Raw genomic sequence first — 15,115 nt, 5'->3', positions numbered from 1 at the left:
GATACATTTGAATTAACACATTTAATTTAAAAAAAATTAACTGGTACCTTATGAAATGCGTATAATGAAATAACCAGATATACAACGCTTGATGATGAATAGTGCAACTTTATGAGATAAATACAATAACATCTCCCAATATAAATGTTATTGGAATCAGTTTAGCAATTTTATGCCAATCTTTGCAGAAAAAAAGATTGAACAGCAAATACAGCAAGGTTTATGAGTTATTTTGTCCCTGCTCTGATTACCAGAAAATGTTATGTATTAAAATATACAGATTACAGTGAAAGGTAGCTTGGAAGATACAGTCAATGTTGTCAATATTCACCAAGTTCCCACAGATTGTTACAAACTCTTCTCTCTCTGTTGTTAGTTAATACCAGTCAAATGAACATTGCTTTCCCTTCAAAAAGGTTGTCCCTTTGCAAATATGTAATAAGCATGTTATTACACAGTGGTTAAAAAAAACATTTACTTTGACCAGTACATGTTACAGGTTGTATGGAAATGAACATACTTCAAACATCAGTTACATCACAATTGTATGTGTTCAGATGAATATGCTTTGTTTTTGCAATATGGTAACATTTTGTTGGGCCTATTTCATCATTCTCAAATGTTTTGCTCGTCACACTGTTAAATAATTATGATGAAAGTTAAATGATAGAAAAAGTAGAGAAAAGGAAGTCTATTCTCAATATATTAACCTCTGCAAAGAATACAAGTTTTCCCTTGACAGTAGGACCGCAAAGGAATTGAACAAGCAATTCAGGGGTGGAGATTTTCTCTAAATATGAAACCATAGTAACAACAATACAAATGAATATAAAGTAGTAACATCTTGGGTAAAGTCATATAACACCTTCCCCTCCCACAAGGTCAGTTACTGTGAGCTCTTTCATTCATTGTGCAACAGTTTATGATACCCAACTATTTTACATTAAACCATTCAGTTTGGATTTGAAAACAGCATTCTTATACAACATAACCTATATTACATCTTGCACACAATCTTTCAATAGAAATGATATGTTCATTCAAAACATTTAGTCCTTTAACAGCATAAAATAAGAAGTCCTTATTAAGGCTTTGCCATACACATTACTACAGTCCAATCCAGACAACAAAACCCCCATTTAGTACAGAGTTGAGAAGAATAAAATGTCCACAGAGCCCACAATGATATGTAGTTAGCAAACACTGCCTGGTTAACAAGAAGCTATTCGAAACAGAAGATTGCATGAAATATGAGGTGTACAGAAAAGAAAATGATGGTAAATCATCAACAGTTTTAAAAGCCAAGGGAACATTTGACCAGCTGACTGAAAATGTATGGAATGAGTGGCTCCTCTCATTCACAGGCACAGAAGACTGGAAGAACAGTTCAGAGGGGTTGCTGCAGTAAGGGGAACGAAGAAGTCATACAGCTTATAACTCCTCAGTCACTTTCTGTTGACATCCAACTGCCTCTCTGATTCTACTGCAGGATGAACGTACATCAGAAATACTGGTATGCAACAACTACCATTAACTTGCATAAACATAAGCATAATCTTCTACCATAATTAAACTGGGGTAAGATTCCATTGCAATGGCTAGTTTTACGATTTGAGACACGAGTATGGGTCTTATTTGGGACTGCAAAACTGAAAACAGGAGGAAGCCCCCAGACAGAGGAGATGTTCATCATATGAGAGATGAGATTATAATTCCTGAATTGTAAATAAATAAATAGAACAATAAACCGTAACAAAAATATAGACATGGTTCCAAATAAAGAGTAAAGCTATGGTATGAGTATTCCTTTATGCACGCACTGTCTGTGCTGATGGGATAATGCCAAATGTTGGCAGCATTCGTTGAACAAATTAAATAAAATAGAAAAAACAGGTCAGGTAGGTTATTTATATAAAAAAATAAAAAAAATTAAAAAAAATAAAAAAGGAAAAGAAAAGTGCCCTTGTGGATAAAACTCCACTCTCTGTCTGCCTGAGAAGGTCTGCATTATGATGGCTCTGCCTCCTCCTCTGCACCGTTATTCTCCATCACTTTGTTTAGGGGGGTGGAAGTTGAGTCATTGTCCAGCACCCCAAGTCGGGCCAGTTCCTCCTCAGCGCTGGTCCATGAGCTCATGGACTCGTGTACCGTGACTGTGTGCTCCTCCATCTGCTTCTGAAGGCTGTCCATTTCCTGCCTGTTTGGAACCCACAACATTCAATTGAGAGTCCTGGCATTGCACTAGAACAGTGTAAAATAACATCTCCTAAATGTGAAACGACTGCATTTCATATCTAGCAAGAGATACAAATCGAAAAATGTCTACTCTTCTTTCATTATAGTAAAAAAAAAAAAAAAAAATAGGAGCTACACAATTCAGTAGTTTTTTTTCCATGTTTTGCCACGAAAAGCTTACAGAATAAATAAATATCTTACTTGAGTTGCCGCAGACAGTTGTGGAGGTTATTGAGGGGCTCCTTGTTGACCGAGGCAGAGGGCTTCAGCAGCTCATCCAGCAGGGAGGCAGGCACGGGACAGTCAGGGATCTTCACCGGAGTCACCGGGTTTGACGGGTTCCCCTCCCCCTTCAACTCCATCCGCTGCTGTTTCATTGGAAACGTAACATCGTCAACATTAAAACACTGTCACTAACGCATGACAGACACAACATTCTAAATTCGAATTCAATGCTACCCGGATCTTCTTCTCACTCTCCGGGTGCTTACCTTTCTCAGTCGGTTCTGTTTGAGGTCCAGTTTGAGCTGCTGGTTCTGCAGCAGGACAGTCTTCATGCTGTTCCTCAGCTCGCCCACTTTGGCCTGCAGCATGAACTTGTCCTTCCTTGTGCCGCTCAGGTCCTCCTGCACCGTCTCCAGCTCAACCTTAATTCCCTAAGAGGAAAGACCAAGATGTCAGGCACAAAATGGCGACGTAACTGACAGTGACGCAAGTGAAGGTCATGCGTCTGTCTCTAGGCAGAACACTTGCTATCTCTGTCCTCACTGCCCTCTAAGACAGGGGCTGAAAAACAGTGCCTGCCAATGCGGATTGAGATTAGCACCCAGGCCTGTTGCACATGTGTGTGTTCTACCATCAGTGTATTCTCACCTGTAGAGCGGTCTGTAAGGTGTCCAGCTCCCTGTTGCTGCACTGCTCCATCATCTCCAGCTGCTGCTTCTGGGCCTCGATCTCTCTCTGCTTCTGCTCCACCTCCCACTTCAAGTCCTCCACCTGAGAGAGACATTTCAGTCAGGTGTTAGAGCCAGTGATATCCGCACTGAACAATGGAAAGCACTGATGAATAGCTATGTACGTGTGCCCCCACCGACTGACTCAACGTTGCCCTTCTATCACTGATGCTGCACAACAATTATTATGTTTGTATACCTGCTTATTAGATTTTGTTTATTTATATAATGTTTTGTAATGTTTATGTGCAATGTCTTTTATATATTATATAGCTGCAAACCACATTGCCCAAGACTGGGACAATAGTTTTCTGAATCTGAATCTTGTCACAACATGCTCCGGCTCATTCCCTTGCGTTGGTCCATGGTGTGGTGGTGTAAGCCACCTACCTCCTGGTGAGTGAGGGGCTGCTTGTCGAGCTCCTCCTCCAGCTGTTTCTGCAGGATCTGGAGCTGCGAGTGGGCCTCCGACAGCTCCTCCTGGAAGCGAGACACCTCCTGAGAGTGTTTCTCATCCTGAGCCCTGCAAGGGAAGAAGAACGAGAATGAATAAACAAGAATCAGAGTGATATAAAATAAAATAATACAATGTGTTATCAACAGAGCATCCCACACCAGACCAGCTGTCCAAATTCAGTCGACCGCAACCTGGTGGACACGGCACCATTCTGCGTCATCGTAATAGTCAAAACTGTAAACTGTTGACTCACTGGAGTTTGTGCGCCTCACTGTGCAGCGCTTTGACCAGCTCCTCTTTGGCTTGCAGGTCCTTCTTGATCTCACACAGCTCCAGCATGGCTGCCCTGTAGTGCCGTCTGTTGTGGGCAGCCTCTGCCTTCGCTGCTGCCACCTACAGGACAAAACTCACAGTTACCCAACAAGGCAGTCTGTCTACACAGTCCCTCCAGGATTACCCGATTCTGCAAACGCATAATTCAACACAAAATCAACAATTTCTTGCATATTTTGCAAGGGTTATCGCATTATTTGGTCCAATAAAAACCACGCAAACTTTTGTTTGTTTTCCCCTGTCAGCATGGGAAGCTGATGGTGGACGATTAATGACAGACGAGCTGATGAGCACATCATTTTATCGCTTTAAGTGGAATTAACATTATCAAAACATTTTAAAAACCATTGCACATTTTCTTGCAAAATTTCAGAGACGCCAAGCGAAATCAAGCATTTTTGGCCACAAATATCACAAAAAAAACAATCCTGGAGGGACTGCACAATGGCGTGTATGCATGTGATAAGTTAATGTCAATAAATAAGAATATTTATTGAAATCTGTAGGAAATGGGAATGGACTGGAAGCCTTTACCTGTTCCTTTAGGTCCTTGACTTTGGCCTTTTCTTTTTCCAAGGCAACCTGTAGGGTCTGAACCAGTTGTTTCATCTGCTGGTCTTCCTCCTCTTTGCGTTTTAATACAGCTTGGACCTGCAGGGACGGGCAAGCAAGATCAATAATACATTAATGTAGTATGTAGTAAAGTATGTACAACTATGTAAAGTTATTGAAATGATCAGTGGACATGCTGTTAAAGACTTTTACCTGCAGGTTGAGCTGGACTAGGTCTGCCTCTCTCTTGGCCAGAGCAGTCTCCAAAATATTGGCATGCTCCCGCAGTGTATTATGGGATTGCCCCAGGCCTGTTAGCTTCCCTTTTTCGTGCTCCAGCTCAAGAGCAAGTTTCTTATTAGCGTCCTCCAGCTTCCGAATCCTCCTTTTGAAGCACCGGGCCTCCTGAAGCTGTGGACAAAGAAATAACAATTGATTACTCATGTAATAAAGAAGCACAATAGGCACATTTGTGTTTAACCAGTTGTCAGAGTCCCCATGGTCTCACCTCATCCTCCAGCTCCATGACCTTCTCCTGGTACTCCTCCAGCTCAGTGGTGGTGAGGGAGATGACCTCCTGGAGCTCCTTCTCCAGCATGGCCTTGCTGTGGCTCATAGCCTGCAGCTCACTTTGAAGAGCCTCGATTTTGTCCTGGAAGAAGCACACAGGTATTCATATAAGCATAGAACATTACAGTAGTAGAGAGCTGTGATATATTGTCATAAGGGTACCACTGTGCAGTACAGTACCTGCAGGGCCTGGCTATTGCCTCCATCTGAGACCTGGGCCTTGAGTTTGACCAGCTCTGCCTCAGTGGTCTCTTTGTCAGTCAAGGCCTCCTGGAGCCTGCGACTCAGGATGCCCACCGCATTCTCATAAGCCTTGTGCTTGGCTTTCATGTCCTTCTGTGCACTGGTCAAATCTGTCCCCAGACGCTTCATTCTTACTTTCTGCTCCGATATGGCCCTGAGAAACAGGAATAAGACAAGGAAGCTGATAAGAGTGCAGTCAGAATAAAAGACTCATCTTCAAAGAAAGATTCATAATAGTGAATCAGGTTGGGCAATCACTATGGGAACCAAACTAGTTCCAGAGGTCTGGCTGTGTGACTCACTTTTTGGCTTCTCCCTGCATTTGCTCCACCTGCTGTCTCAGACCCTCATTCTCCTCCGTAACAGCTGCTAGCTGGCTCTGGTCAATCTGTATAGACTGTGGAAAGACGTCACACACTGATTATAAAAAGCCTCACACTACACAACTGAATATACATTAGAAAAAAGAAAAACAGTATCAAAAGATAAACCTTGTCCAAGCTGACTGATTCAAGTTGTTTACCTGTATCTGGACCTCCAGCTGGTCTCTCTCAGTCTTTACTGACTGCAGATGGGCCTCTAGACTGTTCATCTGCTCCTGGACGCGGGCCACCTCCTTCTGCAGGCGTGTCTGCTCCAGCTCGGCCTTCTGCTTCTCCCCCTGGGCGCTCAGCAGCTCCTGCTTCAGCTCCTTCACCTCCGACACCAGACGCTTCTTGGTGGACTTCAGCTCATTGATCAGCTGGTCTTTGGAGCTGGCGTCCCGCCGATATGCCTCCACCATCACCTTGTAGAGTAGCGAATGAAAAGAGTCATTAGTCTACTGAGTACATGCGTCTGTGTAGAAAGTTCTAAAATGAGAGGTACAGAATGTGGGTGAGACATACCTTTTGCTGCATGAATTGCTCTTTTAATTTCTGAGCTTGTTTCTTCAGAGTACCGTTTTCCTGTTGTAGAGTTTCAATCTAAAAAAACAACAACGAGGTGGAGGTTACTTTAAACTCCATCTCAAACATCTCATCTCTCTCTCTCTCTCTCTTAGAGAAGTGTATCCAGTGTAGCTCCTAGTGTTATTGCGCGGGCCCTCACCTGTGAGGTTTTGACCTGGACTTCCTGTCTGAGCTGGTCCAGGATATCCGACGCCACCAACACGTCCTCACTCACCCGCTCCGCGTCCTCGTCCAGCTGGCTTTTGTCGGCACGGGCCGCCTGAAGGGCCACCTCCAGAACGATCTTCTCATTCTGCAGGTACACGATGGAGTCGTCCTTGGCGTTGGCATCCGTCTGCAGCTCGGCCAGCTGGGCTTCCAGCTCTAGGTAGCGGGCCTCCAGCTGGTTGATGGACAGCTCTTTGGTGTGCAGGCTCTCCTGAGTGCACGTCAGCTGCCTCATCAGCTCCAGGTGCTCCTTCTGGAGGGATTCCAGCTGCAGGTCCTTCTGGGATAGGGTTAACCTCATCTGGGGGAGTAAGGAGAGGTGAAATTAGAGAAGTCCACCAGAGCAACAGTCTAAACTGTAATAAGGCTGTCATACATGTTATGCTAACTAACAACAACAAAAAAACAATGTTCTTTACCTGCTCAAGCTCCCTCTCCAGAGAGCTAGCTGTGTTGGCCAGTTTAAGTAAGTGTTCCCGCTCCTCCTCAAACTCCTCCAGCTTGTGGTTAAGATCTTCCTCCACCATGCTCTTGGCATCCTGAATCTGCTGGTAGGCAGCCTCTTGGGTCATCATGTCAGCCTAGTCAGAAGGAAGGGACACACTGCTCAACACTTTCAAGCTTCTTGACCAATCATGTATTTTTTTTTTTGCTAATTTGAGGGGACCGACCTCAATGCTCTGCAGCTGGACAGCGATGCGCTCCTTCTCTTTGATGGAACGGTGCTGAGTCTCTGTGAGTTGGTGGTTTAGTGTTACGTTCTCCACCTTCAGATGCTCCAGGACACCAATCTGGGTCATCTTCCCAGCCTGCACAAAGACAAATATTGACACGTCACCGAGTTGACGAAGCAACATGTCAACTCAGCCACTCGTCAACTGAGGAACAGTGACAGTAGAACTCTTCTCACAGACATCCATACCTGCAGGTTGGCCATTTCACCCTGGAGCCGGACACGGGCTTCCTGGGCCAGCGCTAGCTGCTGCTGGTACCACTGGCGGACCTGTTGCAGTGAGTCAATCTCGGCCTGGGAGGTTTTCAACCGGCTCTGAAGGGTATTGCGCTCTAACTGGACCTGCTGGAGCTGGCTCTGTAGACTACCCATTTGCTGGCGGAACTCCTGGACTGTAGAGTAAATCAAGCCCACAACATAGCAATTCACAAAACTTGTATACAACTCAAAATGGCAAATATAGAATCTAAGAAGTATTCTTTGTAAATATAGCTCAAATTTCAAATATTGAATTTTAGAAGTATATACTGGACCATATATACCACATATGGGACCATATATACAAAAAAGTATGTACTCACTGTAATGAGAGGTGCTTTGGGTAAAAAGCGTTGTTTTAAAAAGCTAATTGCAGATATTTTGTTCTGGACTCTCCAGTCACTCACCAGCAATGTCCCTGGACGTTATAGTCTGTTGCATCTCCTCCACCTTGCCCATGAGCCTCTGGTACTGTTCCTCGGCCATCTGCAGGTCGTTGCCCAGGGAGGCCAAGCTGGCATTCCTGCTCTCCAGGCTGGCCTGCAGCTCCACCATGGCCCTCTCCAGCTGGGAGCAGCTCTGGCGCAGGGTGGACACCTCTGTAGTCAGTGAGCTCTGCTTGTCCTGGCTGGCCTTGGCCTGCTCCACCTGGGCTCTCAGCTGGGCATTTACTGTGGCCAGCTGGGCCTGGAGCTCCGTCTTCTCTTTCAGGGCCTGGAGGGGGGAGAGGGTTTGGAGAGGGAGTGAGAACCAATACTTAAATTACAAAACATAACTTGCAACCTCTAGGGGAGCTCTTGAGCTAGGTGAGTCCCCTAAATAGACTGTCAAGGAATTGGACAGACAAGGGCTCACCTTCCCACACATAAGCAATAGCTTATATTGCTTATTTAGTTTGTTAGCCTTTAACTAAAGCACTGTGTGGTCTAATGATATAAGAAATCAATTCAAAGTAGACTCTGGGATATGACCATACTAGCATCATATCAGGAACCATACAGTCAACATTCAAGTCAAAATCTGACACAAAGAATTAGTGACAAAAGTTCCATAATGGAAATATTATGGGGGGTGTTGGATGTCAGTGGATGCCAGTGAGAAGTGGCATTCTAGTCTGCTAGAGGAGTGTTAGCCAGGGTAGTAGTCAGTTACCTGATTGGCCTCAGATGACAGAGACTCCAGCTGCCCTTCCAGCCTCATCTTCTCCTTCATCACCTGGAGCACTTCATCATGGCCCATCACAGAGCTCTCTAACGAAACACTGCCGGAAACAAGTGATTGATTAGTGATTAGTTACCTAATGCACTACCGCGAGTTAAGGTGAATGATTACAGACAAAATATGCAAACATTGACCACATTGTACATATGCCAATGTATAAAACTTGTGTTCCTGTTTGTGTGCTATGTGCAATAGCAATGTGTTTATGTTGACTAGCAAACCAGTGTTTTTGCATGGCTGGACTGTGCACTGGTGTACCTGCTGGAGAAGCTGTCTCTGCGACTGCGTGGTTCTCCCGGCCCCTCCCTCTCCTGCTCCAGCTCCAACAGGTGTTGCTCATCGCTGGCTGCCTGCAGCACCTCCTGCAGCGAGGGGAACTGGCCTATGGCCTCTGGGGCGATCTCCCTGCCCTCCACCGTGTACAAGCCCCTCTGCCTGCTCACCACCGCCGACAGCATCCCGTAGGTCCCCCTGGTGGACACGCTGCTGTAGGACGAGCTGTCGCTGTCGTTCCCGTCCAGCCTCGTCCCCGACTCGCTGCCGTCCACCTCCGAGATGTTGTCCCCGATCTGAAGCGAGGGGGAGGACCCCGGCTGGAGGTCGGCCTCCGAGGAGCTGACCTCTGACATCACACTGACCTCGGACAGGGTGGACACAGAGCTCATGCTGGACTGGAGGGAGCCCATGGAGGAGTCTGCTGACGTTCTAACCCCATCACCCGCCCCCCCGCCCCCTCCTGCTACTGCTGTCTCAGGGGTTTTGTAATCGGCCAGGGAATGGATCTTGCTGGGGCGGGGAGATCTGGACTTCCTCTCCTTGGCTGGTGGGATGCCCAGGCTGCCCAGTTTGGGGCCTCTGGGGACGCTGGTCCGCATGAAGGAGTACTCGGTGCTCATGGAGATGTTGCTGGCCCTAGGAAGCGCCTCAGGGTGCAACATCAGCTCCGGGTCCAGAGTGCTGAACCGGTGGCTTTTCGGGGTAGAGCGGTGAGACTGTATGAAGAGAGACAGAGAAAGAAAGAAAAAAAGAAAGAAAGAAAGAAAGAAGGAAAGAAAGAAAGAGAAAGAGGCATGAGCATACATTCAGGGCTGCAAATGCCAAAACATTTAACTGTAATTTATCAAGGTCAATCTTCGTTAATGGAAAGCAACAAAGCTTGGGACGTAAACCTTAAGTAATGCAATGTGCATACGGTCATCCACTCACCCTCTCCTTGTGCCTCTGCACTCTGTACTGTTTCAGCTGCTCCTCCAGGCGCCGGCGAGCATCCAGGCGGATCTTCTCCTCATTCTCCATCTCCAACGACGGCTCTACAGAAGCTAGAGGGACGACATTAATTAACAAAGGAACAGGGATGTCCTAACTGCACCACGCCACAAAGAACACTGTCATACAAGCCACAATTAATTTGAGAGGGATGTCCAAATCCATATGGCGTCTACTTTGTACCTCGGTTTAGAGTAATCTTTAAACTAAAAATGAGACTTCTTGTATGACATTGTTATCCCACCAGTGGTTAGGTGTGTGAAGCTGCATGCAACCCAGTCCTCAAAAAGCAGAGTTAGAATGCATGAGTCCTTTTGTTTTTAGGATAATGTTAGTGAATTGTGTGACAATCGAAAATAGTTATTGGTTCCAGCTTGCTTGGTTAGTATGAAGTTGATATGCAAACAGCCCTGACCTCATTTGGCCAGGGGTGTTGACAATTAACCAGCAGGTGTCAGTGCAACAACAATGTTTGAATGAGGACTCCCTGACTGCAGCATCACTTGGAGCAGATGCACAATGAATCAAATAGACAATGCAATATGAAATGCAATTCATTACTGTAACTATAAAATAAATTATGGGGAAAAACATTCTGTGGGAGTAACTGTCACAGTCAACGAAAAGATTGAGGCAAAATTTGCCATATACAGGCCAACTACAGACTACACTAAAGTACTCAGCTATAAACTTGAAATTATTCTGCATATCATGAGAAGGGGCAGGGCATCTGGTTGCCTACATTCAAAACAATACTCAAAAGATCACAAAACAGAGGAGGGTTAGTTCAAATACGGCCACTACCAACAGAAGCACCAAGAACCAATCAAGCAATTAAAAATGACCGCAGGAGTTGGCACAGGAAACAGAGTCAAACCAATCAAGCAGATTCCCACTGGATCTACGCCTCTCTCTTTCCGGTAATGTAAGCACAGGCATGGGTATTAATATACGGGGGGATAAGTCAGCCTCTAAACGAAAATCCCATAGCAAAAGGAGGTTAAAATACAGGGGATGAGGGGACGAGGGGCACTCACTGCATGTACATATACAGTATGCTTACACAATTCAGTCTGCTGCAAAGGAATACTGAGTCTGAGGGACTGCAATGCGTTACCCATGTGAACAGTGCCCTCAGCACTAGCTCCCTCAGACTTCTCTAGCATGGGTGGGAAAGCAGCCACACCTTGGAATGGCTCTTTGGACTGGGGGCTGACAGGGATATTGGTGTTGTGAGGAGGGGAGGACGGAGGCAGGGGGCCATTTAGAGAGCTGTCCCCTTCAGCGCCCGGGCCCTCTGCCACTCGCTCTCCGTTTGGCATCACATCTGCTTTGACAGGACCTGCAGGGGGTGGATAGTGGTAGGGGGAAAAGAGGAGTGTGTCAGTACAGTGGGTAGATTCCGGCATTCATCAAGTTTGTATTCCCTCCACACAATGAGAGAGGACTATAATATGCCTGACAAAAAAGGAAGAGAGCCATGGCCCTATTGTGAGTTTCTCAGGTAGTGTAACAGGTCAAACAGCTTTGTCAACCTCGAACAACTCTTTGGAACCGGATCGAGCAGTTAGATACATGGATAGTTATGAATAGTGTCATTATAGGCCTAGGGCCTACATCCAGCCATTGTCAAAGTAAAGTATTATTTTCCATGCAAATATTCTCATATGCAAATAACAGAGATTGCACAGTGACTGTGTCCTGTGGCTCTGTCTAGTCCTGCAATTCCACACAGAACTGCAAAGCTTGTAAAAGCATGTAAACGGGAGGGGCATATGGTCTGAGGGGCTCAAGATGGCCTAGTCTCTCCAGCCACACAGAAACAGGTCATCCATAGCTGAGCATACTGGTATATTTAGCTGGGGAGGAGACAGAGTAATTGACTCAGAGTAATTGACTCAGAGTAAATAGTTCATCCTACTCAAAAATGGACTCAAGCTAAAAACACATCCTCATGATTGCCTTATCATAACATATCACAGCAAGTCCTAAGTCAGTCAGCTTGCCTATTACAGAATATCAATTAGCCTATACTCAGAGATTTTTCACCAGTTTGACAAATTCAGCATTGTGCTAAACAATCACATTCAGTAGACTTTTAGAATACATTTGTTCTAGCCCCATAATCATTTATTTACTAAAATGCAAGGACACAATTTCAATTCAGGGAAACCCAACGAAGATTCTCTTTAGCCTCTACATCAATATCCACTGCCAAAGATTAAAGGTGATAATCCAATCAAATCAAAACTCATCCTTTGTGCAGGACAGGGAATTTCAATCCAGGGAACACTCACCATTAAGAACATCCCCAGTGGCCATTGGCTTTTCCAGCCCATTCTTCAGTAACTGTGCCTCATTCTCCACAGGATCAGCACCACACTCTTTGGACTGTGGTGTTAGGTCTAGCTGATGAGTTTCAGCCTCCATTTCAACACCTTCTGTTTGAATGTCTTCCACTTGAATGAAGTATGAGACAATCTGCTACTGGAGTGGGGCCCATGGAAAGGAGACAGTCGTCTCGGGGTGTATAATCCTTTCAAAACATTTGCATTGAGGTACGGTGGTCAATGGACAACCAAGAAAGATCCCCTAAAAACAAAGATATAATCAGTTAATCAGATAATCTGTTAGTGTATGTATGATTCAGCTCAACCCACACAGTGCAATAAGTAATTTATTTACTTAGTGTAACCAGATGTCATTATGTCACTACTAACCCGAGAGAGTAAGGCCTTTGGTGTGGTCTATTTGAAGAAAATGAGCTAAATCCTTAACTACTGCAATACGAGGAGGGTTTTATAGGTAGATAGCTAACTAGGTTAGTTGGAAAGAGACAAGCCTTTATGTTCATCGCTAAAATAATGTGATCGGCAGAATATAAGTCAACAACATGATCTAATAACTAACTAAGCAATGGCTAAGTGGATTGACTGTTACTAATAATACTCGGCTAGTTAGCATGCTAAACACAGTGCAGCAGTGTTAACGTTAGCTTGCAAGCTAACAAACTTGCTACGCTAGCCGAAAAAGCGAGCTGAATTTGACAGCTTGCTAATTTCAGTTCTGTAGCTTAGCTGCTCAACTGGGTTTAGCTTGCAAAGGATAGTCAGTCGCAGCTAAGTATGAAGGTAGCGTCGCTGCTGACATGACAAGCTAGTGAAATCCATTGCAGTCATTTGCCTGCCTGTCATTATAGAAGATGGATGTGTCTGGCCTTTAAAATGGCATTGGTATTGTGGGCTGGTTAGTATTGAATATTCTTGGTCGGCTGCGTTTGATCGCTGCTGGCTAGGCTAGTTTTGTGTTGTGATTCTGCCACTGGGCAAGGATTGCGGACTAGCTCGAATTTTCGGAGCCCCGCTCCAAATCAGAAATGTCAGTAATGAGTTCGGTGTATGAATCAATTCACATGGTGAAATTGCGTTCATGGCTAACACATAACATAGATTCGAAATCATGACATGACAATGGTTGAAATGCATATAAATGTTTATTAAAAAAAGAAAAAACCTACCTTCCGAACGCCTCTTCTCTCTGCTTCTACGTGGCTATGTACACTCCATCTTTTGACAGGTCCGGCTGGAAACAGGATACCACTAAAATACTACCTGCTAAATTGAGATCCAGTAAAGATATGGTAGAAATTACTCCCAGGATTTATATTAGAACCACGTCGATAAGGATGAATATCATCAAGCAAAAATGATGTAAGTGTGTCTTGGTATTAAATATACTGTACTTGCAATAAACCAGACTTGTCTTTGCACGACCTATAATAATGAACGGACATTGCACGCGTGAGGAGTTGTGGGTATTAAGTGCCGCCCCTTTGTAAGGATCATACAAATTACAACTGCACTCCCTGGCGGAGGTGGGTTAAAACTGCACCTACTCTAATTTACCGGAGAAAAAAAACCTTATCGAACCTTATCGAACCCCAAGGATATGCCCTTGAAAATACACCCACCTGCATACTATTTGCACATCATATGTGATGATGAGATAATGTTTTGTAGCCCAATAAGGATTGTTCCTTATTGTTCCATTGTTCCTATTGTTCATTGTTCCTTACCACTCAACTGAGAACAAACAACTGATCAAAGATCTCGTACTGTACATTTCATATAGCATTGAAGGCCTAAAATAGGGTGCCTCTGGAATCACCAAGAGGGACAATAACATGCAAATTGCTGTAAGAGGAATATCATTCACTGTCGAGTGTCAGATATGTATCAGCCACTGTACTAATGCATCTGCTATTAAGAATATTAAATGAACTCAGTTCAGTCAATCTTTTCTTTGTATCGCATGTGAATTACACAAAAATGTATCATGATCACTAAGACTTAATGTCTGAACCCAGAATAAGAGTTTCAGAATACATTCTGCTGCTGCTGTTAGCAGTAACATCATCAATGAAAACAAGTTTCGCAGTTCTTGTGGCAGCTATACATGAATTTCATTATCATATGATGTAAATGAATCCTGCACACAGGTTTTGCCAGATGTTTCAGATTTATTTGTAAAAACAAATTGGTCAACCTTCAAGTCAATGATTGTCCAGTCATTGTGTGGACAATGAAAGAGACACTGAAATTTCATCTGAATCTCTGGCGTCTTCGGGGGCTAATTTGGAGGATTCTCCTCTGCTTCTTGGGGAGAGCGTCATCCTCGGAGTTGCTGGTGTGTCCCAGTGATTCCTCCCTCTTCCTCTTTTTGGAGGCTGAAGGCCTCTGCAGATGTAAGAGGACGGAGCTTTTCGTGTCAGAGGCCATTGTGTCGCTCACCATCTCTACATCGTTGGGGTATGGGATGGGGCACTGGGAGGTGTCGCTCTCCATCTCCACATCGTTGGGGTATGAGATGGGGCACTGGGAGCTGTCGCTCACCATCTCTACATCGTTTGGGTATGGGATGGGGCACTGGGAGGTGTCGCTCACCATCTCCACATCGTTGGGGTATGAGATGGGGCACTGGGAGGTGTCGCTCACCATCTCCACATCGTTGGGGAATAGGCTTGAGGAGGAGCACGGAGGGGAGCTATTGGCACTCTGACCGTTTGCTCCATGATTGGAGTAAAACACAGGGGTGAAGGAATAATGAAAGGACACATGTCCAGCTGAGAAGACAAAAT

The 15,115-nt window shown here is 44.9% G+C and overlaps 1 protein-coding gene across 1 annotated transcript; it reads right to left on the bottom strand.

Annotated features, from left to right (window-relative positions):
* Positions 1–88: 88 nt before the first annotated feature.
* golga3 (golgin A3) lies at positions 89–13,753 on the bottom strand. Its single transcript, XM_083673197.1, has 24 exons — positions 13,496–13,753; positions 12,276–12,570; positions 11,042–11,320; positions 9,919–10,031; positions 8,971–9,704; positions 8,644–8,752; positions 7,899–8,205; positions 7,423–7,625; positions 7,172–7,309; positions 6,920–7,081; positions 6,433–6,801; positions 6,231–6,308; positions 5,867–6,130; positions 5,646–5,740; positions 5,281–5,497; positions 5,039–5,182; positions 4,744–4,941; positions 4,513–4,629; positions 3,899–4,038; positions 3,579–3,711; positions 3,109–3,231; positions 2,727–2,891; positions 2,437–2,603; positions 89–2,197 (listed from the first exon to the last, which is right to left on the bottom strand). Exons 2-24 carry the CDS (start codon positions 12,406–12,408, stop codon positions 2,008–2,010), a joined length of 4,578 nt encoding a protein of 1,525 aa, XP_083529323.1. The 5' UTR covers positions 12,409–12,570; positions 13,496–13,753; the 3' UTR covers positions 89–2,007.
* Between the last annotated feature and the right edge of the window lie 1,362 nt (positions 13,754–15,115).

The sequence above is a fragment of the Argentina silus genome (assembly GCF_951799395.1).
Source record: "Argentina silus genome assembly, chromosome: 7".
NCBI lineage: Eukaryota > Metazoa > Chordata > Actinopteri > Argentiniformes > Argentinidae > Argentina > Argentina silus.
This window is presented reverse-complemented; position numbering and strand designations above follow the sequence as displayed.

What these genes read in the sequence shown, in the direction of transcription:
- golga3 (XM_083673197.1), bottom strand. Translation starts at nt 12,408, where the DNA reads ATGGAGGCTGAAACTCATCAGCTAGACCTAACACCACAGTCCAAAGAG. An exon ending in TGCAGAGGCACAAGGAGAGG is followed by an intron (nt 9,705 to 9,918) that starts GTGAGTGGATGA and finishes CTCTTCATACAG; the next exon opens with TCTCACCGCTCTACCCCGAA. An exon ending in TGGAGAGGGAGCTTGAGCAG is followed by an intron (nt 6,802 to 6,919) that starts GTAAAGAACATT and finishes TTACTCCCCCAG; the next exon opens with ATGAGGTTAACCCTATCCCA.